General features: G+C 33.9%; 3 protein-coding genes across 3 annotated transcripts; 2 read left to right on the top strand and 1 right to left on the bottom strand.

The window, feature by feature from the left end:
• The first annotated feature begins 6730 nt into the window (after window positions 1-6730).
• LOC141673244 (protein WHAT'S THIS FACTOR 1 homolog, chloroplastic) lies at window positions 6731-9641 on the top strand. The gene has a single exon (XM_074479977.1). The coding sequence runs from the start codon at window positions 7024-7026 to the stop codon at window positions 8533-8535; it is 1512 nt and encodes a 503-aa protein (XP_074336078.1). The 5' UTR covers window positions 6731-7023; the 3' UTR covers window positions 8536-9641.
• A 1140-nt stretch (window positions 9642-10781) lies between these two features.
• LOC141673240 (serine/threonine-protein kinase VIK-like) lies at window positions 10782-17281 on the top strand. The gene is made up of 11 exons (XM_074479972.1): window positions 10782-11518; window positions 12011-12085; window positions 12294-12410; window positions 13120-13214; window positions 14059-14179; window positions 14477-14556; window positions 15947-16006; window positions 16214-16335; window positions 16444-16529; window positions 16614-16729; window positions 16895-17281. The coding sequence occupies exons 1-11, from the start codon at window positions 11216-11218 to the stop codon at window positions 17019-17021; spliced, it is 1302 nt and encodes a 433-aa protein (XP_074336073.1). The 5' UTR covers window positions 10782-11215; the 3' UTR covers window positions 17022-17281.
• A 464-nt stretch (window positions 17282-17745) lies between these two features.
• LOC141673237 (transmembrane emp24 domain-containing protein p24delta9-like) lies at window positions 17746-23222 on the bottom strand. Its single transcript, XM_074479968.1, has 4 exons — window positions 22861-23222; window positions 21484-21693; window positions 20166-20242; window positions 17746-18048 (listed from the first exon to the last, which is right to left on the bottom strand). Exons 1-4 carry the CDS (start codon window positions 23092-23094, stop codon window positions 17904-17906), a joined length of 666 nt encoding a protein of 221 aa, XP_074336069.1. The 5' UTR covers window positions 23095-23222; the 3' UTR covers window positions 17746-17903.
• Between the last annotated feature and the right edge of the window lie 864 nt (window positions 23223-24086).

Raw genomic sequence — 24086 nt, 5'->3', positions numbered from 1 at the left:
ACCAAGTGAAATATGAGAACTCCTTCAGACGACGGCATACATTCCTTCTTTAAGGGGGAGATTAAAGCTTAAGTAATAGTTTGGAGGATTCCTCAACTAAGGGGGAGAAATAGCAGGGAGGAAGAAAAAGATCCTACATGTACACTACACCACACCATGTTGTTTGTAACTACGGATCCTATTGTATGGGAGAGGTGGTAAACACAAGGTAATTTTCTAGTAAGGGAAGAAGCTGTTTTCTAAAAGGGGAGTACCATTGGTTTTTATCTGCGGATCCTATTGTACGGGAGAGGTGGTAAACGAAGGTGATCTTCTTTAATCAGTTGATTCTCATAGGGGGAGAAGCAAGACAGCTATGCGCTTCTCAAACAGGAAATGTGGTTGTACAAATGAAAATGAAACTACTTGAAGATATGTTCAGTCTAGAGGAACATCTATTTGGAATCTGGAAAAGGTTAAATGTTATCCAGAACTTTTTTTTTGCTATTTACTTTGCATTTCTGTTTATATCTTTTTCTTATTTGTTAGTTGAGTTATCCTCTAGGTATTTGTGTGTTATTGTCTAACAAACAAATAGGGGGAGATTGTAAGGCATATGTCATAGCCTATTTGTATATTCGAGGATTTAACTCAACTCAAATAAGAATGTAATAAGTAAATAGTGGATCTACCGTCAAAGAGATCTCGCAAAGTAATATCTGTCAAAGGATTCAGAAACAAGGTTCATCTACAAACTTGAGGAATTTATTCACTGGAAGAAGTTCAAGAAATTGATCATGCCTCAGTGATATAAATCAAGGTTGTGGATTTAATCAAGTGACAGAGATCTCGTTAGGGTATCAGAGAATCACAAGGATTTAATCTGAAGAAAATCAAGTATCAAAGTCAAGACATGAAGAAACGTCACGGAAGTTAGTCACTCATGAACCAGACAGTACATCGAGTGTCAACATTGAAGTGGTGGAATTGATTCATAATTGACTGTGATTATCAGAAGATTTTCAGAAGAATGGTTGCTGCTCAAGATTAATATTAATTCTCTATTAATTAATTAAGTCATATAATTTAATTAAGAAAATAAATTATATCTGTAAAGATTAATTTATTGATTAATTGAATTAATTCAGAATTAATATTAAGGATTTTCAGAATTTAAATTGGATTAAAATCTATTTAAATTCAACAAGACAAATCTGATTGAACTAATATGACAATCGGTATGACTATTACAATCGGTATGACAATCAATAGTCATACCGAAAGTCATGCTAGTACAAATAATTGTCTTGCCGAAAGTTACACTGGAAGAGGATTGTCTTGCTAGTTCAATCAGATAGTCTTGCTAGTTCATTTGATAGTCATACCGAAAGTCAAACTAGCTCAACTGATTGTCTCACCGAAAGTCTTGCTAGTTCAAAAGGATTGTCATGCCAGCTCTATTCTATTCGGTTGATTACTTAAAGACAGAAGCAGCCATTCAACAAAAAAAATTATCCAGAACACAGAAGTCAAGAACAAAGCAGAAAAGAAAAACAAGCAGCAATATTTCATCTTTTCATCTGCATATTTCAAGATCATATTTCTAGTTTTTATTGTTAAATCCAAACCACTAGAAATCTTTATCTTGCTCTTGTGTAACAATCTAGCGGATCAAAATCCCTAGAACTTAATCTCAAATCGTGTTTAGCATTTGATTCTAATTATTGCAAAAATAGAAAAAGTTCATGTCGAATTTATTCTAAATTTGTGATAATTAATTTGAGATTAATTCCTTGTAATCGATACAGTTGTTGTAACACCTTTCAAGTTTAATAATATTTTTATTTAACTTGAATTTTTTTTCACATTTTTTATTCCGCATTTAATTCGATTATTCGGTACTGTTTGTATTCAACCCCCCCTTCTACAAACACATTGGGACCTAACATGACCACTATGCCATTTTCATCCATCTTATTTCTGAATACCCATTTGGTGTCAATTGGATTCTTTCCTTTAGGCTTGGGTACCAGCTTCCATACTTTATTCCTTTCAAGTTGGTTTAGCTCCTCCTGCATAGCTAAAATTCAATCAGGATCCAACAAAGTTTCTTCTACCTTCTTTGGTTCTTCCTTAGATAGGAAACTGCTATATAGACATTCTTCTTGAGTTGCTCTCCTTATTTGAACTCTAGAAGATACATCACCAATGATGAGCTTAAAGTGGTGATCTTTTGTCCATTTTCTTTGTTGAGGTAGGTTAGCTCTAAATGAAGAGGCCTCATTGTTGTCTTGATGTGTAACTGAGTTTTGATTATTAGAAACTCCCCCAGAGTTTATGGATCTTTGATTTGAGAAAGGGGAACTTTCTGTAAGTGATCTATTCTGATTTTCAGCTTCTTTTGATGACCCGACGGATGGTGCATTTTGAGTTCCGACGGATGAAGCTGATTGTCTCCCGACGAATAAAGCAGATTGTCTCCCGACGGATGAAGCATTTTGAAACTCGACAGATGCTGAATTTTGTGCTTCATTAGTAGTAGATTTTTCTGCATTATGCTTTATCATTATTTCCTGATCACTTTCGTCACTAACCATCTCCACATTATCAAATTTGAGGCTCTCATGAGAGTCTTCATCTTGCAGTCCTTCAATCTTTTTATCATCAAACACAACATGTATTGATTCCATAACAATGTTGGTTCTAAGATTGTAGACTCTATATGCTTTTCCCACAACATATCCAACAAAAATTCCTTCATCTGCTTTAGCATCAAACTTCCCATGTTGATCAGTCTGATTTCTCAAGATAAAACATTTACAGCCAAAGACATGAAGAAAATTTAGAGTTGGCTTCTTGTTCTTGAAAAATTGGAAGGGTGTCATACACTTTGCTTGATTGACCAAAGAAATATTCTGAGTGTAGCATGCAGTATTTATAGCTTCAGCCCAGAAGTATGTTGGTAACTTTGATTCTTCAAGCATTGTCCTTGCAGCTTCAATAAGTGATATGTTCTTTCTTTCCACTACTCCATTTTGTTGTGGAGTTCTTGCTGCTGAAAACTCATGCATAATCCCATTCTCTTTACAAAATGCTCTCATAACAGAATTCTTGAACTCAGTTCCATTGTCACTCCTGATTCTTCTAACTTTGAAATTAGGATGGCTATTGACTTGCCTTATGTGATTGATGATGATTTCACTAGCCTCATCTTTAGACTTTAGGAAATATGTCCAAGAGAACTTTGAGAAATCATCTACAATTACTAGGAAAAATCTTTTCCTTGAGATGGACAACACATTGACTGGTCCAAACAAATCCATGTGTAGCAATTGCAGAGATTCTTCAATTGTTGAATCAAGCTTCTTCCTGAATGATGCTTTAATTTGCTTCCCCTTCTACCAGGCATCACACAGTCCATCCTTAGAAAACTCTACTTGAGGAATACCTCTAACCAGTTCTTTCTTGACAAGCTCATTCATGGTCTTGAAGTTTAGATAGGACAGCTTCTTGTGCCACGACCAACTTTCATCTTGACTTGCTTTACTGAGAAGACAAGTGATAGATTCTGCATTTGATGAGTTGAAGTCATCTAGGTACACATTTCCTTTTCTCACTCCAGTGAGAACCACTTTATTGCTCCTTTTGTTTGTCACAACACATGCTTCTGAATTGAAGGTTACTGAATTGCCCTTATCACAAAGCTGGCTGATACTCAGCAAATATGCTTGAGACCATCCACTAGGGAAACCTCCTCAATGATGACATTGTCTTTTGAAATCAAGCCATATCCCACAGTATAACCCTTGTTGTCATCTCCAAATGTAATACTTGGGCCAACTCTCTCCTTGAACTCTATGAGCAGGGTAGAATCTCCAGTCATTTGTCTTAAACAACCACTATCCAGGTACCAAAGATTCTTTCTGTTTCCCTGATTACTTGAAGAACTTGTTTCTGTTTCATCATATTTGGCCATTACGGCTAGATTTACATAGTTGCCATCTTCATCCTCATCCAAACCATCTGCTTCCCAGTCATTTTCTTGTGTAATAAAAGTCCTTTCCATTTGTTTGAGCAACTCAAAATACTTCTGTTTATAATCCACAAGCTCAAACTTCTTTTTGCTGGAATCTGACTTTCTACACCCACTGGCAAAATGCCCTACCAAGCCACATTTGAAACATTTAAATTTTGATTTATTCACTATGTTTCTATTTGACTTAACTGCTCCAAAGTTCTTCTTGAACTTGAGCTTGGCAAATCTTCTGGAAAGAAATGCAAGATGTTCATCAATATCATCTATGTCATCTTGGCTCAAAGAATCTTCATTTTCAGCTACCATCCCCCCGCCCTTATTTTCACAGACCTTTGTAGTAGACCCAACAGCTTCTACCTTCACCTCTTTCTCTTTCTCCAACTCAGCAACCAATGCTATGGACCCTCATTTCTTCCTTCCTTTCTCCATCTTCTCATCTTGTTCTATTTCAAGCGCATAAGTTTTCACGATGCCATACAATCTCTCCAAAGTAAACTCCTTATAATCTTGAGAGTTTCTCAATGAGACTGTCATTGGTTTCCATTCCTTTCGAAGAGATCTAAGGAACTTGAGATTGGAGTCTTTTGTCTGATAGACTCTTCCATGCAACTTCAGAGCATTTAACAGTTTTTGAAATCTACTAAAAATGTCAGTGAGAGACTCACTATCTTCACAATGAAAGTGTTCATATTGCTGAATTAGCAGCTGCATCTTATTCTCCCTTACTTGCTCAGTACCATCACAGATAATATGAATTGTGTCCCAAACCTCCTTGGCTATTTTGCAATTAATGATGCTATCAAACATATCACCATCAACTCCATTGAATAATATATTCATGTCCTTCTTATCTTTCCTGACTTGCTCAATATCAGGATCTGACCATTCATGCCTAGGCTTAGGAACAGATGGTTCATTGCCTGTTGCAGCTCTCATTGGCACATGAGGACCTCTCTCTATGCAATCCACATAGGCCTCATCTTGAGAAAGAAGATGTAGGTGCATCTTCACCTTCTAGTGGTGATAATTGTCTTTGTCCAGAAATGGAATCTTGACTCCAACATCCTTCTTGTTCATCTTGCTGTTTTGTTGTGATCTTTAAACTCTTTGTACTTTAAGAGCTTGTTCTGATACCAATTGTTATTCCCTAACAATACAACAAGAATTACAGAAGGGGGGGGGGGTTGAATGTAATTATGGTTTCTTTTTGAGATATATGAAAAATAGTTCTAACTCAATTTATATCTAACTGTTTGATTTGCAAAGTGCGGAATACAGATTCAAGTTAATCAAACATACAGTAATAAAAACTCAGGTCTTTAAAACTTTCTGGTGGATTTGAATGTATCCACCATTTATATATATATATATATATATATATATATATATATATCAAGAGAACCCTGTTAAGCTTGAATAACTCACAGCTGCTTTACAAGTGAACAAACAAACTACAGAGAAATTCTACAGAATACAACTTACAAATGTTTCTCTGCTAAAAATGTGTTTGCTTAGTTGGTTTGTTGTTTTTGTTCTACTTGCTACACTTGGTTTATATGGCACCAAGTTTACATGATAATAAGACAAGATAATAAAATAAAACCTATCAAGTTTAACTCCATGCTGCTTCATTACTCTATTCCAACATCTTTGAATATCTTCATAATAGCATGGAAATTGAATGCTTCTTTGTTCTCAAAACCATGCTAAACAGGCTGTCACATTCGTTTTGCAAACACTCGACGCATGTGACTGTGTTGTCACTGTCAACAGATATTTGAATTGAACATTCGTCGGGTACATGTTTGTTATCCGTCGGGTGGCCTTGTCGATTATCCGTCGGGTAGCTTTGTCGATCATCTGTCGGGTAGCCATTTATCACTTGACTCCATTTCATTTGTGCAGAATTACAAGACATCTTATATTTACATTTAATCAACCTATTCTGCACATCTACTAGCAGTCTACATGATTCATAAGCTATTACAGAATCTATACAAAGTTGTTTGCAGAAATGTGCTACCATACTATTGTTACATAAGCTACTCACCCGGCGGATATCAATTAGTCATCCGTCGGGACTATATTGAATCATCCGTCAGGACTATACTTGATCATCCGTCGGGTGCTACAAAATTCACTAAATTAAATCTATTAAGATGTTTTGTTTAGCTTATCATCAAGTACACAACATATTCCTAACATAAAGTATAGTTTTATAATCATGATTAACCGCATTTTATAATTTTGAACTGAATTTAGCAGGAAGCACCGTCTAACCATCAAAACTGTCCGCTTTCCTCTACTAAACAATGTAGAAAAAAATGTTAAAAATAACAATTTTTAGTGCAAATGGCTGAAAATATCCATTCTGAAAGTGGATGGCGAAAAATACCGTTTCGGATACGCATTTGTCATTTAGATATTCTATTTTGTACTATATACGCATTTGTCAACTGGTTATTCAATAGTATTTTTTTTAGATACGAATGCGTATCTCAATAATAATATTCAAACTAGAAATGCGTATATTTACTAATTTTTTTACATACATAATTCTCAAATGCGTATTACACTTACCCAATTATAAAATACGTAATCAAAATCGTATTTTCATCCATATATTTTGAAAATAGATATTTTGATCAATTACATCCCAATCCCCGTGGGTATTTTTAACTCTCACCCAATAATATATATATTCCATTTAAACAGTAATTACCCAGTGAATTCATGAGTGCTACTAAACGAAATATGGGCCACAATCTATTCGATTATACTAAAACGTCTGTAAACAAACGACTTTTACTATAAATTTGTGTCCGAGGGGAAACTCATAATCTTGATACGGAATCCTCATCAATCATCATCCCTGTGGAACACAATCTTCTGGTACCACCTGGAATTTCCCACGTACTCAATTTGTGGCACTCCCGTGTCTTGCTCACAAAATGTTTGATTATATGCGCAGCTGATTTCTATCTGTTCAAACTTGTCTGTTTATAAATATGGCCATCACAATTTCACCTTTACCACAACTTGTACATATTCATAGTCAGCAAAACTCTGTCATTGCCCTCAGATCAGATTTTCTCCCACTGCCCATCTTTTCTACTAAGGCCAATGTGGGAAATAGAAGATTCTGTAACAACATAAGGAGTAACAAATGTCAAGACAATTGTTATTCTTCTACTACAATTGTTTCTGCTCTTAAGCATGTTAAAGACCCATCTTTAGACAAGAATGTAGAGAAGCAAAACAAGCTTAGGTTTGTACAAAAACTTAAAACACTATTGCTTTCAAAACCTAAGCATTTTATGCATCTCAATGACTTGTGTAAGTGTAGGTCTTATTTAGCTGTTTCTAAGCCCAAATCCATTATTTCCATGATTCATCGGTACCCGACTATTTTTGAGCTTTTTTGGATTCCAATGCCTTCTACACCGCTCAATGCTACAAAACCACTCACTCAACTTTGTGTACGTTTAACCCCGGAGGCAACAGCACTTTCCAAGCAAGAAAGTAAGCTTAAGTCTGATATGGCTGTTTCTTTTGCTTTAAAATTACAGAAACTTTTGATGCTTTCGTTGCACCACAGGCTTCTCTTTGCGAAGCTGGTTCACCTTGCCCCTGATCTTGGCCTTCCTCTTGATTTTCGGACTCGTCTCTGTAATGAACATCCAGACCGCTTTAAGACTGTAGACACTTCATATGGCCGTGCTCTTGAGCTTGTGTCGTGGGACTCACAGTTGGCCAAACGTATGCCATCGACAGAGGTAGCTAAACCGAATGATTTAATAGTGGACAGACCCTTGAAATTCAATCAATTAAGACTTCGGAGAAAGGGGTTTACTGTGAAGAGGCGCCACCGAGAGTTTCTGAAGAAGTTTGAAGAATTCACGGATGTATGCCCATATAATACAAAAGCTGGAGATCTGGAAAAAGAGTCACTGAGAGCTGAAAAGAGAGCTTGTGATGTGGTGAGGGAGGTGTTAGGTATGACAGTTGAGAAGAGGACGTTGGTTGACCATTTGACACACTTCCGGAGGGATTTTGGGCTTCCCAACAAGTTGAGGGGTTTGTTGGTAAGGCATCCTGAGTTGTTTTATGTGAGTTTGAAAGGTCAGAGGGACTCTGTCTTTTTAGTAGAAGGCTATGATGACAACGGTGTACTTTTGGAGAGGGATGCAACAACAGTGACAAAGGAATTATTGCTGGATTTGGTTAATGAAGGGAAGAGGATGAGGCAAGAGAGGAGGAGAAAGGCTGACGACATCACTAGCAGTCCTACTGAACACCAACAAGTGGAAGTTGACGATGGAGATGATGAACCTGATGAGTATGGAGATGATTTAGATAATTTATTTGAATCCGATGATGATGATTATGGTGCTGAGAGCAATGATGATGAGAATGGGAGGGACGTGTTGTTTGAGATTAACAAGAAAGCTCAGCTTTGGACTGCCAAGGTAGATTTTTCCCTTAAATTTGAGAATAGTGGAAATTTGGAACCTTGGTGAGATATTAGGTATTCAGGTAGTATGCACCTTTTTCAAGTATCTCTCTGGTTCTAAAGTTGCTCACCCTGCACTAAAACTTGTATCAAATTGCGCAAGACCAAAAAGTGCTTTGATCACTTCTAAATAATACTGTAGTATGATTGTATCTTCTTAATGGCATGAAATACAGTAAGGTCTGTTTAAGTTAATAAATTTATTATTTCTTTATTATATGGTGGTATGTTGTATACACGCTTCTGTAACATATTCCAACTTTTGATTTGTAAGTTGAGGATTTTTCTTTATTAAAGAATGTCCCCCTATAGTATAGTTCAGCCTTTTTAAGTTTGTAGTGTTTTATGAATTGTTCAGTTTGCAGTTGCTGCACAACTTCTGTATACGCAAGCAATAGTTTTGCGTTGAGTTTTGATAATCACACACATTTATACATGATCTTGTTTTCTTTGACAACATTCCAATCCTTGACCTCCTCCTCCCATTAGAAGGGAACTACATACTAATTTAGACCTACACCTACATAACAAACTCTATGTTTTCCATGCTACCATCACCTGTTGAAAGTTAAAATCACAGCAGAGGGCCTATGTTTTATCTGCCAAGCTACATTTGTATTATAGTGGTAATTGATGGTTATGTATAGATGTTTTACCACAATCCTGGGAGAAAACAGTTAAAAAAAGAAGAAGCTACAAGTGTATTATGATACCGAATGTTGCCTATAGATACGTGATTATGGAGATCACTCATATTGCAGAATTAATTGAATTACCTGAAGACCATGTGGAGAAGAAACTGTCGCAGATGATTCTGGATAAGAAATTTGCAGGGACTTTAGATCAGGGCGCTGGATGCCTCGTGATATTTGATGATCCTAAATCAGATGCAATATACCCCGCAACATTAGAGACCATTTCAAACATTGGGAAGGTTGTTGACAGCCTCTTCACAAGGTCTGCCAAAATTATGGCATAAAAATATACTGCATAGTCTTCCTTCCATCTTTTGGTTTAATGTTTGTTCTTCACTGGATTCCTGCCTCAGGCTTGCTGCCAAATTCCAGCGTAGTGAACCTATAACAATTATTGCTATGTTATATTTATTATTTACTTGTTGGCGATTTTGTTACTCCGGAGTCTAGACCTTACAAATATTCTGATGTCATCATCTGCTACCCTAACAAAGCATTACAATTTACAAACTGTGTTTACATGAAGTCTAGAACAATCGAAGATAGACAATAGATTATACTAGTATACCTATTCCATAATAGATGACATCATTTAAAAATTTATGCAAAGTAATGACACCTTCTATATTGATCTCCTAATTACAAATACAATCTCTTAACTAATCTCTTAACTACTTAGGGTCTCGTTTGGTTTGCTGTTGCAGACAGCTACGACAATTTTTTTAATTTTTTTGTGTTTGGTAAATTTTAAAAGCTGCCGTCTGGAAAACGCTTTTATTATAAAAGTTGCGGTTAGCAAAAGCATATCACACCGTACTTTTGGAAAAAGCTATTTTTAACTTTTGCATTTTGCAGAAAGTGGATATCAATTTCACCGTTAAACCTTCTCAAAAACATTAATTTTACATATTATATCTCAAAATATGCAAAAATTAAAAAAAAATACTAAACATCCCTTTTTCCACCAGCATTTTTTCTCACAGTACAAGTGTTTTGAACAGCACTCCCAAACGGAATCTATATTTCAGAGGAGAGAGTTAGAGAAAGAACAAAACTAGTCCGGTTAAAATATATTGCAAATATAATTAAAAAAAAATAAGCAAGTACAAACTAAATTTACCGCAATTATTTTCGAATATAATTTGCATTGACGAATATTTCAAACTTTTTAATCTGACGTGGAATACTAATCTGAATCTCAAATCTGTTTCTGTACGACTTAAACCTCGACCGACTTATACACACATCCGCGTTGACCCTTGACTGTTCTTACCTGAACCTTTCCTATCCATTTCTACTCAAGTGTTAAAACCTTTTTCAAATCTAAATCACACGCTAAACTTTTCTTACTCCCCATACACAAGCTACTCATTCCAATCCAACTCTTCCACACAACTTATAAATAGCTCTTTATAAATCACATCCATATCCCATACAAAATTCCTCTATCTACGTAATTTTTGTATTCGTAACTCCAACTTCTCATTACATATAAAATTTCTTATTTGTAAATATTCCGTTTTAACTCATTTATATTTATTCTCACAAATTGTCACGTTCTCTAAAATTTCTCAACATTATATTTTTATATATATTTTTTTTCATCACATTCTTACAAATTTCTCTATATTCAATTTTGGTATAAATATAATTTTCACATTCTTAAAAATCTTTTAAATAGTAAAATTTTCGCGTTCATTACTATGACGTTCTTTTAAAAAATCGAAAACAAAATTTTCGCATTTATCCGAATTCCTCTAATATATTGAATTTGCCGAATCAGGAGAATTTACTAAAGGCGTTATTATACGAATATACAATCCTAATCGATAAATATTATTATTAGTCGCGCGACTCGCGCCAATATAAACTCGTTTCAATATTTTTTATATTATAAACACAATCCACTTGAACTCATATCATATAGTATATAATATCGTTTTAATTTCTGGATCCGTTGAATTATACGAGCTTTTGAATTAGTTGCTGTGAATGAGTGGAAGTGAAGGAAGCTCCGGCGGTTCCGCCGGAGCAGACGCCACCGGCGCACCGGAGACGAAGAAGCAAAGCAAGGCTAAAGTGAGCAGAACGTCGTTGATACTGTGGCACGCGCATCAGAATGATGTAGTAGCGGTTAAGAAGCTACTAGAAGAAAATGGATCGCTCGTGAATGCGAGAGATTACGATTATCGAACTCCGCTTCATGTTGCGGCGTTACATGGTTTAATTGATGTTGCTAAGTGTTTGATTAAATTTGGAGCTGATGTTAACTCTTTCGATCGCTGGAAGAACACGGTAACTATTTTTTGCGTGGACGTTTTGACTTTTTACACGTATTTTAGTTCACGTGACTTTTGACACGTATTCAATTGAAGTCTTTTTAACTCTGTAATTACTTGCATTTCGGTAATTGACTGTTTAAGTTGTTTTAACTTTTAACACGTATTTCACTTTATTTACATGTTTTAACTTTTGTTAAGTGTGAACTATATTAATCGTTATTTGGCTTTTAGCATGTATTTGTCCGAATAACTGTTAATTTTTTTTAATGTATGTTGAAATGAGAAAAATCAAGTAGTTGTGCTTAATAGTTACATTATATATGAATGAAAAGAGTACTGTGGATACGTCGCTTTTTTAATAAATTTATCTGTTTGATTTTTAGTCACGCGGTTTTGTATTTTTTATTATTATGTTCATTTTTGCATAAATTAAAAGTTCTCATTTGGTTTGGTTATTTATAGTTGGTTTAAGTGTGTTGACTGAACTTGATTTAATTGATGCCAGCCTCTAGCTGATGCAGAAGGAGCTAAAAAACATAGCATGATTGAGTTGTTGAAGTCGTATGGTGGCCTTTCTTATGTAAGTTATCCGGTTGTTGAACATTTATTTTGATTTGGACCGTAGTATAAAATGTGGTCGGGTACTTTTACAATGACATAAATATCTAGATTTTCTCTACATGTGTTGATATTTTCTGAATTTGCTGCAATTTTTAATGATGGCGCAGATGATTGTTATTTGTATCCGTTGTGCTAAACTAATACTGGTAATGCCGTAATGGTTGCAGGGTCAAAGTGGAAGCCATTTTGAACCAAAACCTGTTCCGCCCCCTTTACCTAAAAAGTGTGACTGGGAGATTGATCCGTCCGAGCTGGACTTCTCGCATTCAACTATGATCGGAAAGGTACCTATTGATGATCGTGTATCCTGTTCATTCGAATCTAGAATATTTCACATGTGCATTCTAGCATTTTCAAGATTGCTGTAGTTACATGTCAATTCCTTTTTGTGGTCTCAAGTTTTGGCTTACAACAAAAACTAGCAAAGTATCTGAAGAAATTTGTTGTATGCATATATTGCAAATCATAATTTGATAGGGAAAACTTAATATTTACGAATAGCTTATAGTCCCGGATACCTAGTTAGCACTAGCTGAAGTCTCTTTGACTAGAGTTACATAAAGGTGCCTATAGTTCAATTTGCAATCCATCTGTTGTATATGATTATCAAACGTACATAAGGTTTTTGATAAATTACAGTGTACTCTTTCGTTGTCAAGAAGTTGATGCTAACTTTATTAATAAAAAGGCCATAGGCTAAGCCGGCCGAATGTATTTTCAGGCTTCGGGGACCTTTTATATTTTTTTAGGCATAAATCCTAGAATCTCCTAGATATTTCATCTCTAGATATATATGCAGCCTAAGGTCATGAACCTTGATTTCATGTTAATGATATGTATATGGAAACATTTGATTGAAGATATGAAGTTGCTATGAAAATAATACAAATTATCTACCTGTAGTTATGATTCCAAAAATCTACTGACTGCCATTACAAGAAAAATGGTGCAGAGCTCTATAAATACATTTTTTTAATTTTCCACTTGTGTTAGGGGTCTTTTGGTGAGATCGTAAAATCAGGTTGGCGTGGAACACCTGTAGCTGTCAAGCGCATCCTTCCTAGTCTTTCAGATGACAGATTAGTGATGTAAGTGCACTTTGCTTTTATTATCTTTTTACTTCTTTATATTAGTAATATATGGAAGTATAGAAGATATTCCTTCAGCTCAAATGTAGATGACACTATAACTTTGTATCAAACATTAAACATGCATCTTTTCAAGGACGAGAAAGTATTATAATAATCACTGAAATGATAAGTTCCATTTGACCTGGATAAAGTTCTCCACTTCTTTGCTGAAAATATTCCATTTTTTATGCATAAAATTGAATCTGATAAGCTTTTGCAGAGAGATTATGGCGATAAGAAACTGCTTGCAGTTTAGTACTACCTCCGTCCCCCTCATTTCTTTACATTTTTTTCACATGCTTGACACGCATTTTAAGGCAACTATAAATTATAGTTCTGTAATTCATTTTTAAATATTTTTTTGTATAAAAATTTGAACATTATAATTTTATTTAGAAGATTTTTTTTAAAAAAAAAATACATGCAACTACATTTAATAAAAGCATTAAAGTGCGTGCCGAGCCCTCGTCCCCCAATGTAAAGAATTGAGGGGGACGGAGGGAGTATGATATAAATATTTGCATCTACAGTATGAAAATAAAACATATGTTTAAAGATTAATTCTTAATAGGTGAATTTTAACTATAAGAGAATCCATGCACCGGGGAATACAATATATAAGTACCTTGAGCAATAGGATATGAAATCAATATTCATTTGCTGTTTGTTGCTGAGCGACTCTGTTTGTCGCTAAAAAGATGTGTGATTAGTATTCACAAACTCTTAAGAAGTTTTAACACAACTATGAGATTATTCCTTCTAAATATCTTGATTACGTATTCATATTATTTCAATGATACAGTCAGGATTTCAGGCACGAGGTGAATTTGCTAGTTAAGCTTCGCCACCCTAATATAGTGCAATTTCTTGGAGCCGTTACCGATAGGAAGCCATTAATGTTAATTACTGAATTTCTACGAGGGGTAAGTCAAGGCATATGCATTAATGTGTATACTCTGGTTTTAGTTTCTTCATATCTGAATCTGATTGAGATAATCTTGAAACATTCAACATAAATCTCTACATTCTGTATCATGTGAGGTCACATTACTTTAACCATTGTATCTAATTTTGTACTAGGCAATAGGCATGTCATAAAATGTGTCACCCACACTCAAATTGGAGAGGATTTAACTTGCACGATGCCATTTTTCTTCTTGAAAAAAAATATATAAATTCAGTAGGCCATTTTAAAGTTTTAATCTTATATATGGTCATAGGGTGATCTCCATCAGTATCTCAAGGGTAAAGGTGCACTTAGTCCAGCAACAGCTGTCAGCTTTGCATTAGACATTGCCAGGTACTTCTAACTTATAATTTTCTACTATCTCCATTTTTTTGATATCTTATTTGGTAGTTGGTACATGAGCACAAGGCATTTATAGGTACTTAAGTTGTATCATTAAAAAATAGCATAAGGAGATCGTTGTGATAGCACTCTTCCCAGGCTTCTGTTTTCAAGTGGCAGGTCTTGATGAGATGAGTAAAGTTTTAGCTTGCCATTCAGTGAAAACTGCATACACAATCTGGGCTGGAATAAATGGACTATAAAAATCGTCTAAATTAAAATAGAAATGAATGTATTTAATTGTCTCTCTCTCCCCAAGAAAATGAGATGTTTTATAGGAGAATTTGGTTCAGCATTTTTGCGGTCCTGTAAAATGTATTATGTGTTGCCCCACTAGTCAGTAACCAAGTAGTTGGCTAATGGCGAACCTTGAACTGATAAAATGTGATACATATATAATATCATCAAAACGGCTCGTAGACACTGGTTCTGCTATATTAATTAGTTTCATCCTTGAAAACTGTTGCATGTTAGTTATTATACCAACTATGAGTACTGGAGGTATAACCTGTGGTGAACTTGAACTAAAGTAGTTGGGGCTCGTTTTGCATTGAATTAGACTTTTGGCTAACAACATTCCAGTTCGCTATTTCATTAACTGGAAGTTATTTGCAAGTAAAAACAAGACAAATTTTATCGCACTATATATTTGTTATAAATAATCCAGATAGGTTAAGAGTACTCAAATATGCATTCAACATATTCTATTTGAGTTTTCCGATTTTCTTAACTATAGGTATTAATTATTAAAGAATTTTTTTGTTAAATACAGGTAACAATATAAATTGTATAATATATACCAATAATTATTTAAATTATGAATATAAATTATGATTTTTTTTTATATTTAAATGCAACTTATAATGTTAAAATATAAACTGTAAATACATTAAACTTGTATTTAGTATTTTTTATTCTACAAAAACTAATTACTGAAAATTCATGAGTAGTTCAACTTCAACTTGTTGGAGTAGTTTAAATTTGACTGGGAACACACTCGAATTCGTTGGTATTCATTATATGAAAGGACTAGAATCTGTCCTTACTAATACTTTGGAAGTATTGCACTCATTTTGACCTGTGATTCCAACTGGTCTATCCTTGATGGCCTTTAGAATTAAGCAGAACTAATTATTGGTTAGATGAAATTGTGTTTTATCCAAGTTTGCCTTAAGTTATGTGTAGTTATGTGTAGCATGTGCAATAATTTTTCTCCTCGTGTGCTTTCCAGTTTTGCGGAAATAGTCCGTGATGAAATTTGAGATAGGTTAATAAATGTTTGTATTTTCTTCTGCTAATTAAATGCTGATTATTACTATATTTATAAATTTTAAACTGGCAGAGGCATGGCGTATCTACACAATGAGCCGAATGTCATAATACACCGAGATTTGAAACCAAGGTTTGTTGCTTTATGTTTAAGAATTAAAATTTAATAGATGTTTGTATGTGTCTGTACTGGTATGTTAAAAACATACCAACTGCAAGTCTGCATATGTACTTACCTTCACAGAAATGTAAGCATGTACGTACCCACATGAGTATAGACGTACTGGTGGCAGGATTCATGTATATATCTTTTGACTGTACTGACTGGTGAATTTCACAGAAATGTTCTTCTAGTCAACTCCAGTGCTGACCATTTAAAAGTTGGAGACTTTGGACTAAGCAAGCTTATCAAGGTGAAAGATTCTCGCGATGTATACAAAATGACTGGCGAGACTGGAAGTTGTAAGTGTTTGTTATATATACCTTTTACAGCTTTAGAGGGAGTATAAAACACTTTTTACTCACTCTTTTCTTCTTTTTTGTTGATTTTTCTCTGGAATTAAATTAAAGACCGGTACATGGCTCCTGAAGTCTTCAAGCATCGTAAATATGATAAGAAGGTTGATGTTTTCTCTTTTGCGATGATACTCTACGAGGTAATATTCTCTTTCTTGAAGTTCCGGAAAAGTTTACAAAGATATTATAAGAAGTCTACTAGCTGATCGTGTAACTTGTTGCAGATGCTTGAAGGTGATCCACCTTTGTCACACCATGAACCTTATGAAGCAGCCAAATATGTGTCTGAGGGGCACAGGCCCATGTTTAGGGCCAAAGGCTTTACTCAAGAATTAAGAGCGTAAGTCAAACTATTCAACCATCTTTAGTGTTCATGACTATAAAATTCTACGCGCATACACTAAAGTTAGCCAAGTTGTATGATCATTGGGTTTGTACATATTCTTGCTTGCTTTGCAGAATAATACATGCCGTGCTAGTTTTAATTCCATTAACCTTTTTTCAGCTTGACTGAACAATGCTGGGCAGCAGATATGAACAAGAGACCTTCATTCCTAGACATTCTTAAGAGGCTTGAAAAGATTAAGGAAACTTTACCAGCAGAACATCACTGGAAAATCTTTTCTTCTTGACATATCAAGCCCGGCCAGATATCAAAATATAGGAGCTGAACTAAGCAGTTGACAGCCAAAGATATTTTTCTCCCTTCACCAATTTTATGTTGGGTTAATTTTTTCTTTGTTTTTTAAGTTAGAACAAATTTTTAGAGTATACATAATTAATTCAGATCCCTTCATATTTAGTTTCATTCATTTAATTTTTTTTTTCAAAAAAAGAAAAATTCATGTAAACAATACTATCACCCGTTGGTTGAAAGTTGACTTGATCAAAACTGGATGTGATTTTACTTAACTTTCATTTGTTTGTTAGCAGTTAGGAATCAATGCATACCAGTATATAGCGATTGAATGTAAAATATAATTCAAAAGATTAGTCAAGTAATCATGTGGGAAGAAAATATAGTTTATCTATTGGAATCTAGATATGTTGAACAAACATTTACAGGGAAAATGCTCCACCGATAAAATCTGAAAAAATGCAGTAATTTGATGTTTGAGCAAACTAAATAATCAGCATGCAAATAGGCGAACTGTTGATGAATTAACCTCTTGCACCACCCGTTTCTCGAAGGCTCAAGCCATGAAGATTTATAAAGTAACAATATCTTGAGCCCCCATCCCCCCCCCCCCCAACACACAAAGGACAGTGCCTTGATTGGAAAAAAAAAAAAAGAATCCCATATGGTTCATGTAAGCATAGTTTGACAATTAAATCAGCTTAAAGAAGTCGATGATATTATTGAATTAACCAAAATACCGCGAAAAAGTTCTCATTCTATAACAGTTAAAACTACCATCTTATATGTTTGAAAATTTTCTAACCCGGTGTCCTTTTGACATGAGGTAATACTAATAAAATAAATAGTCTACACAACAAGATATATATAACCCGAGTTAAATAAGCTTCTTCTTCTCGAAAAATGACTTCAAATGCCACAACTGCAAACCCGATACTGATAAACAAATCAACAGTGACAGCAAACTGAGCCATCCCATTTTGGAGTTTGTTGTGTGATTAAGGTCCTGCATCTCTTCTTCCCTGCAGCAATAAAATATTAAGCCATAAACTCTCAGCCGTTGTGAAAGATTCAAATTCATTAAAAGCGCAAGAGCGGGCATTGACAAGCCGCTTGCAAAAACCAATCAATGCACACTTTAATCAAAAAAGAAAAGTACGTGACATGGTCACAAAACAAAAAAGAATAGCTCACAGGACTTTAATTGACCAAGTCTAGCAACTCAAGAACTTAAAAATTTTCAGTTAAGCATAGGAAAAAAATGATAGAAATAAAGAGGAGAATCACAGTGGAGAAGAAATGGTAGAGCCAACGCGTGAGAGAGACAAAACGATGGAAGAGAAGAGGGTGACCATCCAAGAGAAAGTGAGAGAAACGGATTAGGATTTTGCTTATGGGAGGTGAGAAATTTAATCTTATTACACAGACATGCCTGTTTCCAGTGCGAATTTGCGTTTAAAGCACTCTTTATTGCCATCTTGTTATTCGTGTAAAACCACCTTTTTGACTTGCAAATTATTCTTATTCGTGCAAAACCACAACTTTTTGAATTGCAAATTTGTGCCTACTCATGTTTTATAACACTGCTCTTTGCTATTAGTAAGATGTCTTTTCTCAAAGCATTTTGATTTACCAAAATGGAATTTTGGACATGCGGGTATCTTGAAGATGACTTTCCCACATGGAATACAACTATTTTAACCTTTGAAGGATGAATATTCTATCAACAGAACTCAAAGCCTCTAAACATTCTTTTTGTGAGTAATTTATCTTGATCTAAACCCCTACCATGCCATTTTGTGCAACTAGCGTGTGAAAATCCAGAGAGGTTGGGCTAGAGACAACCCAGCCAGATTTAACCGCCTTCTAGGGAAATCCCAGAACCAACTACAGATTCATTAGGGAGGAAATCTACCTGTAATCTTTTCCCCTCGTAGCTTAGTTCTTTCTAGAGTTACTTGGCCATGAAATGGAAAAGGCAAGAGAAAGATAATGGATTTGTTTGTCTTTTAATGAATCTATTTCATGACTCGATAGATAATTTGATGAAATGATTTGGACTTTGTCAAAGCAAATATGGTTTTCTTTGATTCATTGTTACTCGAAACAGTGATAATGTAATTGACTGTGAACTGATATTGGCTTATTTACGTAATGGGACTGGAAAAATTGCAAGAACCTGAAAGATTATACAAGCAACAATTATGTTAGCTTCATGCCTTTGCTTGTATATTAGTTAAATACTTATTTTATGGGCCTAAAGATATATACGATTACATCGCCTTTTTCCTTTCTCTTTTAAATCTTGTTTAGCTTAAATTCCTAAGATTGCTGGACTTTAGGTGTGGGCTCCAATAAGATGACTATCATTAAAAAAATTACCACTTATTTTTAGTTTTGATGTAGTAGATATAGCTGCTGGAAATCAGCAAAAATATATGTAGGTACATAAACAAAATATTATATGATTTTTGAACAATTATGGTGGTCACCTTCATATATAAAAATTTGGGTCATCTGGTAAAACCTACTCTCACTAGTGTGGAGTACTAAATAGTAAATTTATGGTGTCACTGTCAGGATTGGCTTAGTATATGCCTGTATTGGTCTTCACTATGCTGTGTATGCTGGTAACTATATATACCAGATTTCTGTATTGTATCTGTTATGTTGAATATATGGAAAAGGCATTTGCCACCAATCTCTCTCTCTCTCTCTCTCTCTCTCTCTCTCTCCTGTAACTAACTTTCTCTCTCTAAACTCTATCTTCATCCCGAAGTTTCTTCTCTCTCAATCTAAGCTCTTCTGATCTCTATTCTATCTCTAATTCTCCCTCATTTCTGTCTAATCTCTCTATCTCTTGCTGTTACAGTTCTTAAAAACACAGAAAACACCAAAAATAGTAACAAATTAGATCAGGAACTCACTCATTCCTGACAGTCACTTTATACTAAAGCCTTCAAATGGTAATATTAAAAAAAATGGGTTCACAAGATGTTCAATGATCATATGAAGCGTAATATCCAAACACTAAAAGTATATAATATGGTGATGAAAACAATGCCAAATATACAAGTACTGTAAGGTTGTGAATAAATAGGTATATTAATAACAATTTAAATGAAATATAAATTAATACCTTTCGCGAAGATAAGACATCTCTTCATGAATAGATGTAACAGTTTCGTACAATTTCTTCACCTCTATTTCCATGGCCTGGTAACAAATGTGAGAGCAAATTGTTCACCATAATTTATTTATATACATGTCTGTTTATACTGGTACTAATAAAATTTGGCGAGTACATTTCAAAAATTGAAGAAAATATCATAACCAAATAATCAAAAGCAATGCATACGGACTTCAACATAGACTTACTTAGGCAAATAGAATCATACACAGAACTGTTAATGGAGGAATCTATTACCTAATTATTATGTTCAGTCCTTTATTCGGTATCAAATTCCTATTCTACAAGTTAGGTCCCAAGAATGCCAAAAAGAATAGCTGACACTGTAATATTGTATTCCTTTATAAAATGATTAGTTGAGGTGAGATTTTGAGCATTATACTTGTTGTGCTGCTCTCGTTGCGCATGAATGTGAAAATTAAGTATACCACAAACACAAGGAGCATGTTTGTTTGCAATTGTTGCTGATCTGGAATTATAATCCCATCAATTGTAGCCCTAGGCACATTCAAACTAAAAGTGTTCCTAACTTAAGGTTTGTCAATCAACAGTCACCTAATTATGAAAGTATTTGATATTAAATTTTATCCCCTTGACACAAACAATACAGTTACTTATCACATATTATTGCAATTAAAAATCCAATAGATATTGCTACAATCAGTTTACGCCTTACTTAATAAAAGCCATACTCTGCCCTCTTGCCCGAAAGACTTATTACCCTTTTTACCATAATAACTTAATATGCATTTCTTCAAGAGAGAACCCTCTTATATAGAGAACCGTAGAGAACACTTGATTCTATTATAGAATTTCATCAAATTTGTTGCTAATGTAGAGTAATAATTATATTTAAATATAATAAAACGTTTAACAATTGAAATTTGAAAAAAGTAATTGATTTTAAATTTGATTCTACTGTGGAATAATTTTGGATAAGTGTGATTTTACTGTGATTCTACTACAGAACCATTTTAAACTATTTCATCAAATTTTAATGATTTTTTAAATAAAAAAATTGTGCAACATTTTTTTTTAAAATTTGGTAAATAAAATTTGTAACTATATATGATGAAAAATGAAATAAAATATAATGGTTCTCTACCGACCTCTATCTAAGGGAGCCCTCCATGGATTGCCACCCATATATACATGTATTAATTAACAAGTCAAGTTTATTGGGGATTTCCGTCATCCATTACTTCCATGTAACCACAAAGTTGAGTAATCAAACATAAATCGTAACAAACAGTAAGAAAATGCTTACATCTATAGAGCCTTTCTTGGCAACATTAGACCAATCCTTGGCAGCCACACCTGACCTCCAATCAAAATCAACCGTCATTGTTGTTGCTGGGCTCTGATCAAGCGCCCAGAAACAAGCCATGTAGTCTCCAGCTTCTACTGCCTGAAAACTGAACTGACCAGACTGCACATGATCTGCATAGTGATAGCTATTTCCAGATGCAGCCGTCACCTGCACTCAATATCGCAGTCTGAACATCCCATACAATAATCATATAGAAGCTCTATAAACCATATCTCTAACATCAGTTTAATTTAGTGAACAACTAAAACTTGGATTTTAAACCAAAACACTAATAAGGTTTCATTCTTTCATTGGTTCCACCTAACCATCTAAACCTAATTTTACATAGATACTCTAATTTCATAACTAAAACGCATAATCCACTAAAAGTCCAATCTTGCAAATAAGCTGCAAGAAAGTTTCGTTCTTTCATTCTTTCTATATAATCAATTAAATTGCTGAACCCAAAACCATATTAACACAAGTCCTTCAGTACCCGTATAACACAAAATCCAATAAAAAACCAATCTTGCACATAAATTACAATAAAGTTTTGTTTTTTCATATTTACACCTAACCATCTTCCCCCATCATATACAAACACAAGTTCTTGATTCACCTATAAACACATAATCCACTAAAAATCAAATCTTGCAGACATATTACAATAAAGTTTTGTTTTTTCATAGTTTATACCGAATTCTTACCCAATGTATACAAAATCATATTAACACAAGTCCTTCAGTACCCGGAAAACACAAATTCCAATAAAGAAACCAATCTTGCACATAAATTAAAATAAAGTTTTATTTTTTCATAGTTTACACCCCATCTTCCCCCATCATATACAGACACAAGCTTGATTCATTTATAAACACATAATCCACTAAAAATCCAAACTTGCAGGCATATCACAATAAAGTTTTGATTTTTCAAAGTTTACACCTAACCATATTCCCCAATTTACACAAACACAGGTTCTTGATCCATCTTTAAACACACCATCCACTAAAAATCCAATTTTTCAAATACATCACAATAAAGTTTTGTTTTTTCGTAGTTTATACTTATTCATATTCCCCAATTGTATATGAACACAAGTTCTTGATTCGTCTATAAACACATGATCCACTAAAAATCCAATCTTGCACATATTACACAATAAAGTTTTGTTTTTCATAGTTTACACCTAACCATCTGCCCCAATTTTACACAAACACAAGTTCTTGATCCATCTAAACCAAACCATCCACTAAAAATCCAATCTTTCAAACATATTACAATACCAAAAACTTAAATTCAACAAAAATAAATAAACACAAAGATAAACATTACCCTGACAGTAAGTTTGTGAGAATCAGGCAAAGGCTGCTGAGGTTCTTGAGAAAAAGTGTGATGGGCTTCATTGGGATTAACAATTGTGTACTTCCCAACAGTCATAGAGTTAGCTTTGATGTCTTCAGCAATGCACTTGGTGTGACCTGATTCAAGATCAAATCTAACTGCTTCTGTTATTGTTGTTAAAAGCACTTGAATTATAGCTAAAAAAATCCAGAATTTGAGTGCCATGGTGTGTAAATCTGATTAAATTTAGACAATTTTATGTGTATGTAGATTGTATAGGTATGTTTGGGGAAGACAGGCAGAGGAGATATAGGGAAAGAAAGAATTTGATACAATTTTTTAGGGTCTAGGAATATCAAAATTTATAGGAGTAAAACTTTTTTGTTCACATTTATTTTATGAGTTCGAAATAAGAAATCTTGATCATTGTTTAATTGAAAATTTCCCTCTCTCTTTTGTTGTACATTAAACTTTAGAAAATAATTCTGTGTTAATTTGGCTTGAAGAAATATGTCATTAAGGAGTACTTAGGGGGCTCGTCAGAGTACCTAATTATTTTTAATGATAGAATTATAATTTTTTTAAATTATATAATTATAATAATACTCCTCGTGCATTTATATGGGAAAAAAAATTGTACTAATCTAAATTACTAAATTAAGTTAGTACGTACTTTATATCGTATATATAATTAGCATAAGGAGTTAATATGGCATGGTTTAGTCGTCAGAGGTAAAATAATAATTTTAGAAATAGTAGTATAAAGTAAATGGATACAGGTTGGACTCCGACTACAACAATTAACTTATTATATTTTATATATGATTAGTATAAAGGAATTAAATTGATTTGGTGGTTGGGACTAAATTAGTAGTAGTTTACCTATTTGGCTAAAACAATAATTCTAAATGTATAAAACATAACGTGAATTAAATTGATTTTGTGGTCGGAAAGAAAGTAGTAGTTTAACTATTTGGCTAAAACAATAATTTTAAATGTATAAAATATAACGTGTATACAATAGATACAAGTATTAGAGCAGACACAAGCAAAATACATAACATATAATTGGATGGAGTGAACGAAAATCAATATATACAAAACTAAAGTAGTTGTTTAATTATTTGGCTAAAACAATAATTTTAAATGTATAAAACATAACATGTATACAATAAATAGAATATACAATAGACACAAGTATTAGAGCAGATACAAAT

The sequence above is a fragment of the Apium graveolens genome, chromosome 1 (genome assembly GCF_009905375.1).
Source record: "Apium graveolens cultivar Ventura chromosome 1, ASM990537v1, whole genome shotgun sequence".
Taxonomy (NCBI): domain Eukaryota; kingdom Viridiplantae; phylum Streptophyta; class Magnoliopsida; order Apiales; family Apiaceae; genus Apium; species Apium graveolens.
Note: the sequence above shows the minus strand (reverse complement) of the source record. Positions and strands in the feature narration are given on the sequence as shown.

Bases quoted from the DNA above. Each gene is read 5' to 3' on its own strand.
- LOC141673240 (XM_074479972.1), top strand. From the start codon at position 11,216: ATGAGTGGAAGTGAAGGAAGCTCCGGCGGTTCCGCCGGAGCAGACGCC. The intron at 13,215-14,058 runs GTAAGTGCACTT...TCAATGATACAG, and splicing joins TCAGATGACAGATTAGTGAT to TCAGGATTTCAGGCACGAGG. The intron at 14,557-15,946 runs GTACTTCTAACT...TTAAACTGGCAG, and splicing joins TTTGCATTAGACATTGCCAG to AGGCATGGCGTATCTACACA.
- LOC141673244 (XM_074479977.1), top strand. From the start codon at position 7,024: ATGGCCATCACAATTTCACCTTTACCACAACTTGTACATATTCATAGT.
- LOC141673237 (XM_074479968.1), bottom strand. From the start codon at position 23,094: ATGGCACTCAAATTCTGGATTTTTTTAGCTATAATTCAAGTGCTTTTA. The intron at 21,694-22,860 runs GTAATGTTTATC...TATTGAGTGCAG, and splicing joins CTCACAAACTTACTGTCAGG to GTGACGGCTGCATCTGGAAA. The intron at 20,243-21,483 runs GTAAGCATTTTC...ATTTGTTACCAG, and splicing joins CCAAGAAAGGCTCTATAGAT to GCCATGGAAATAGAGGTGAA.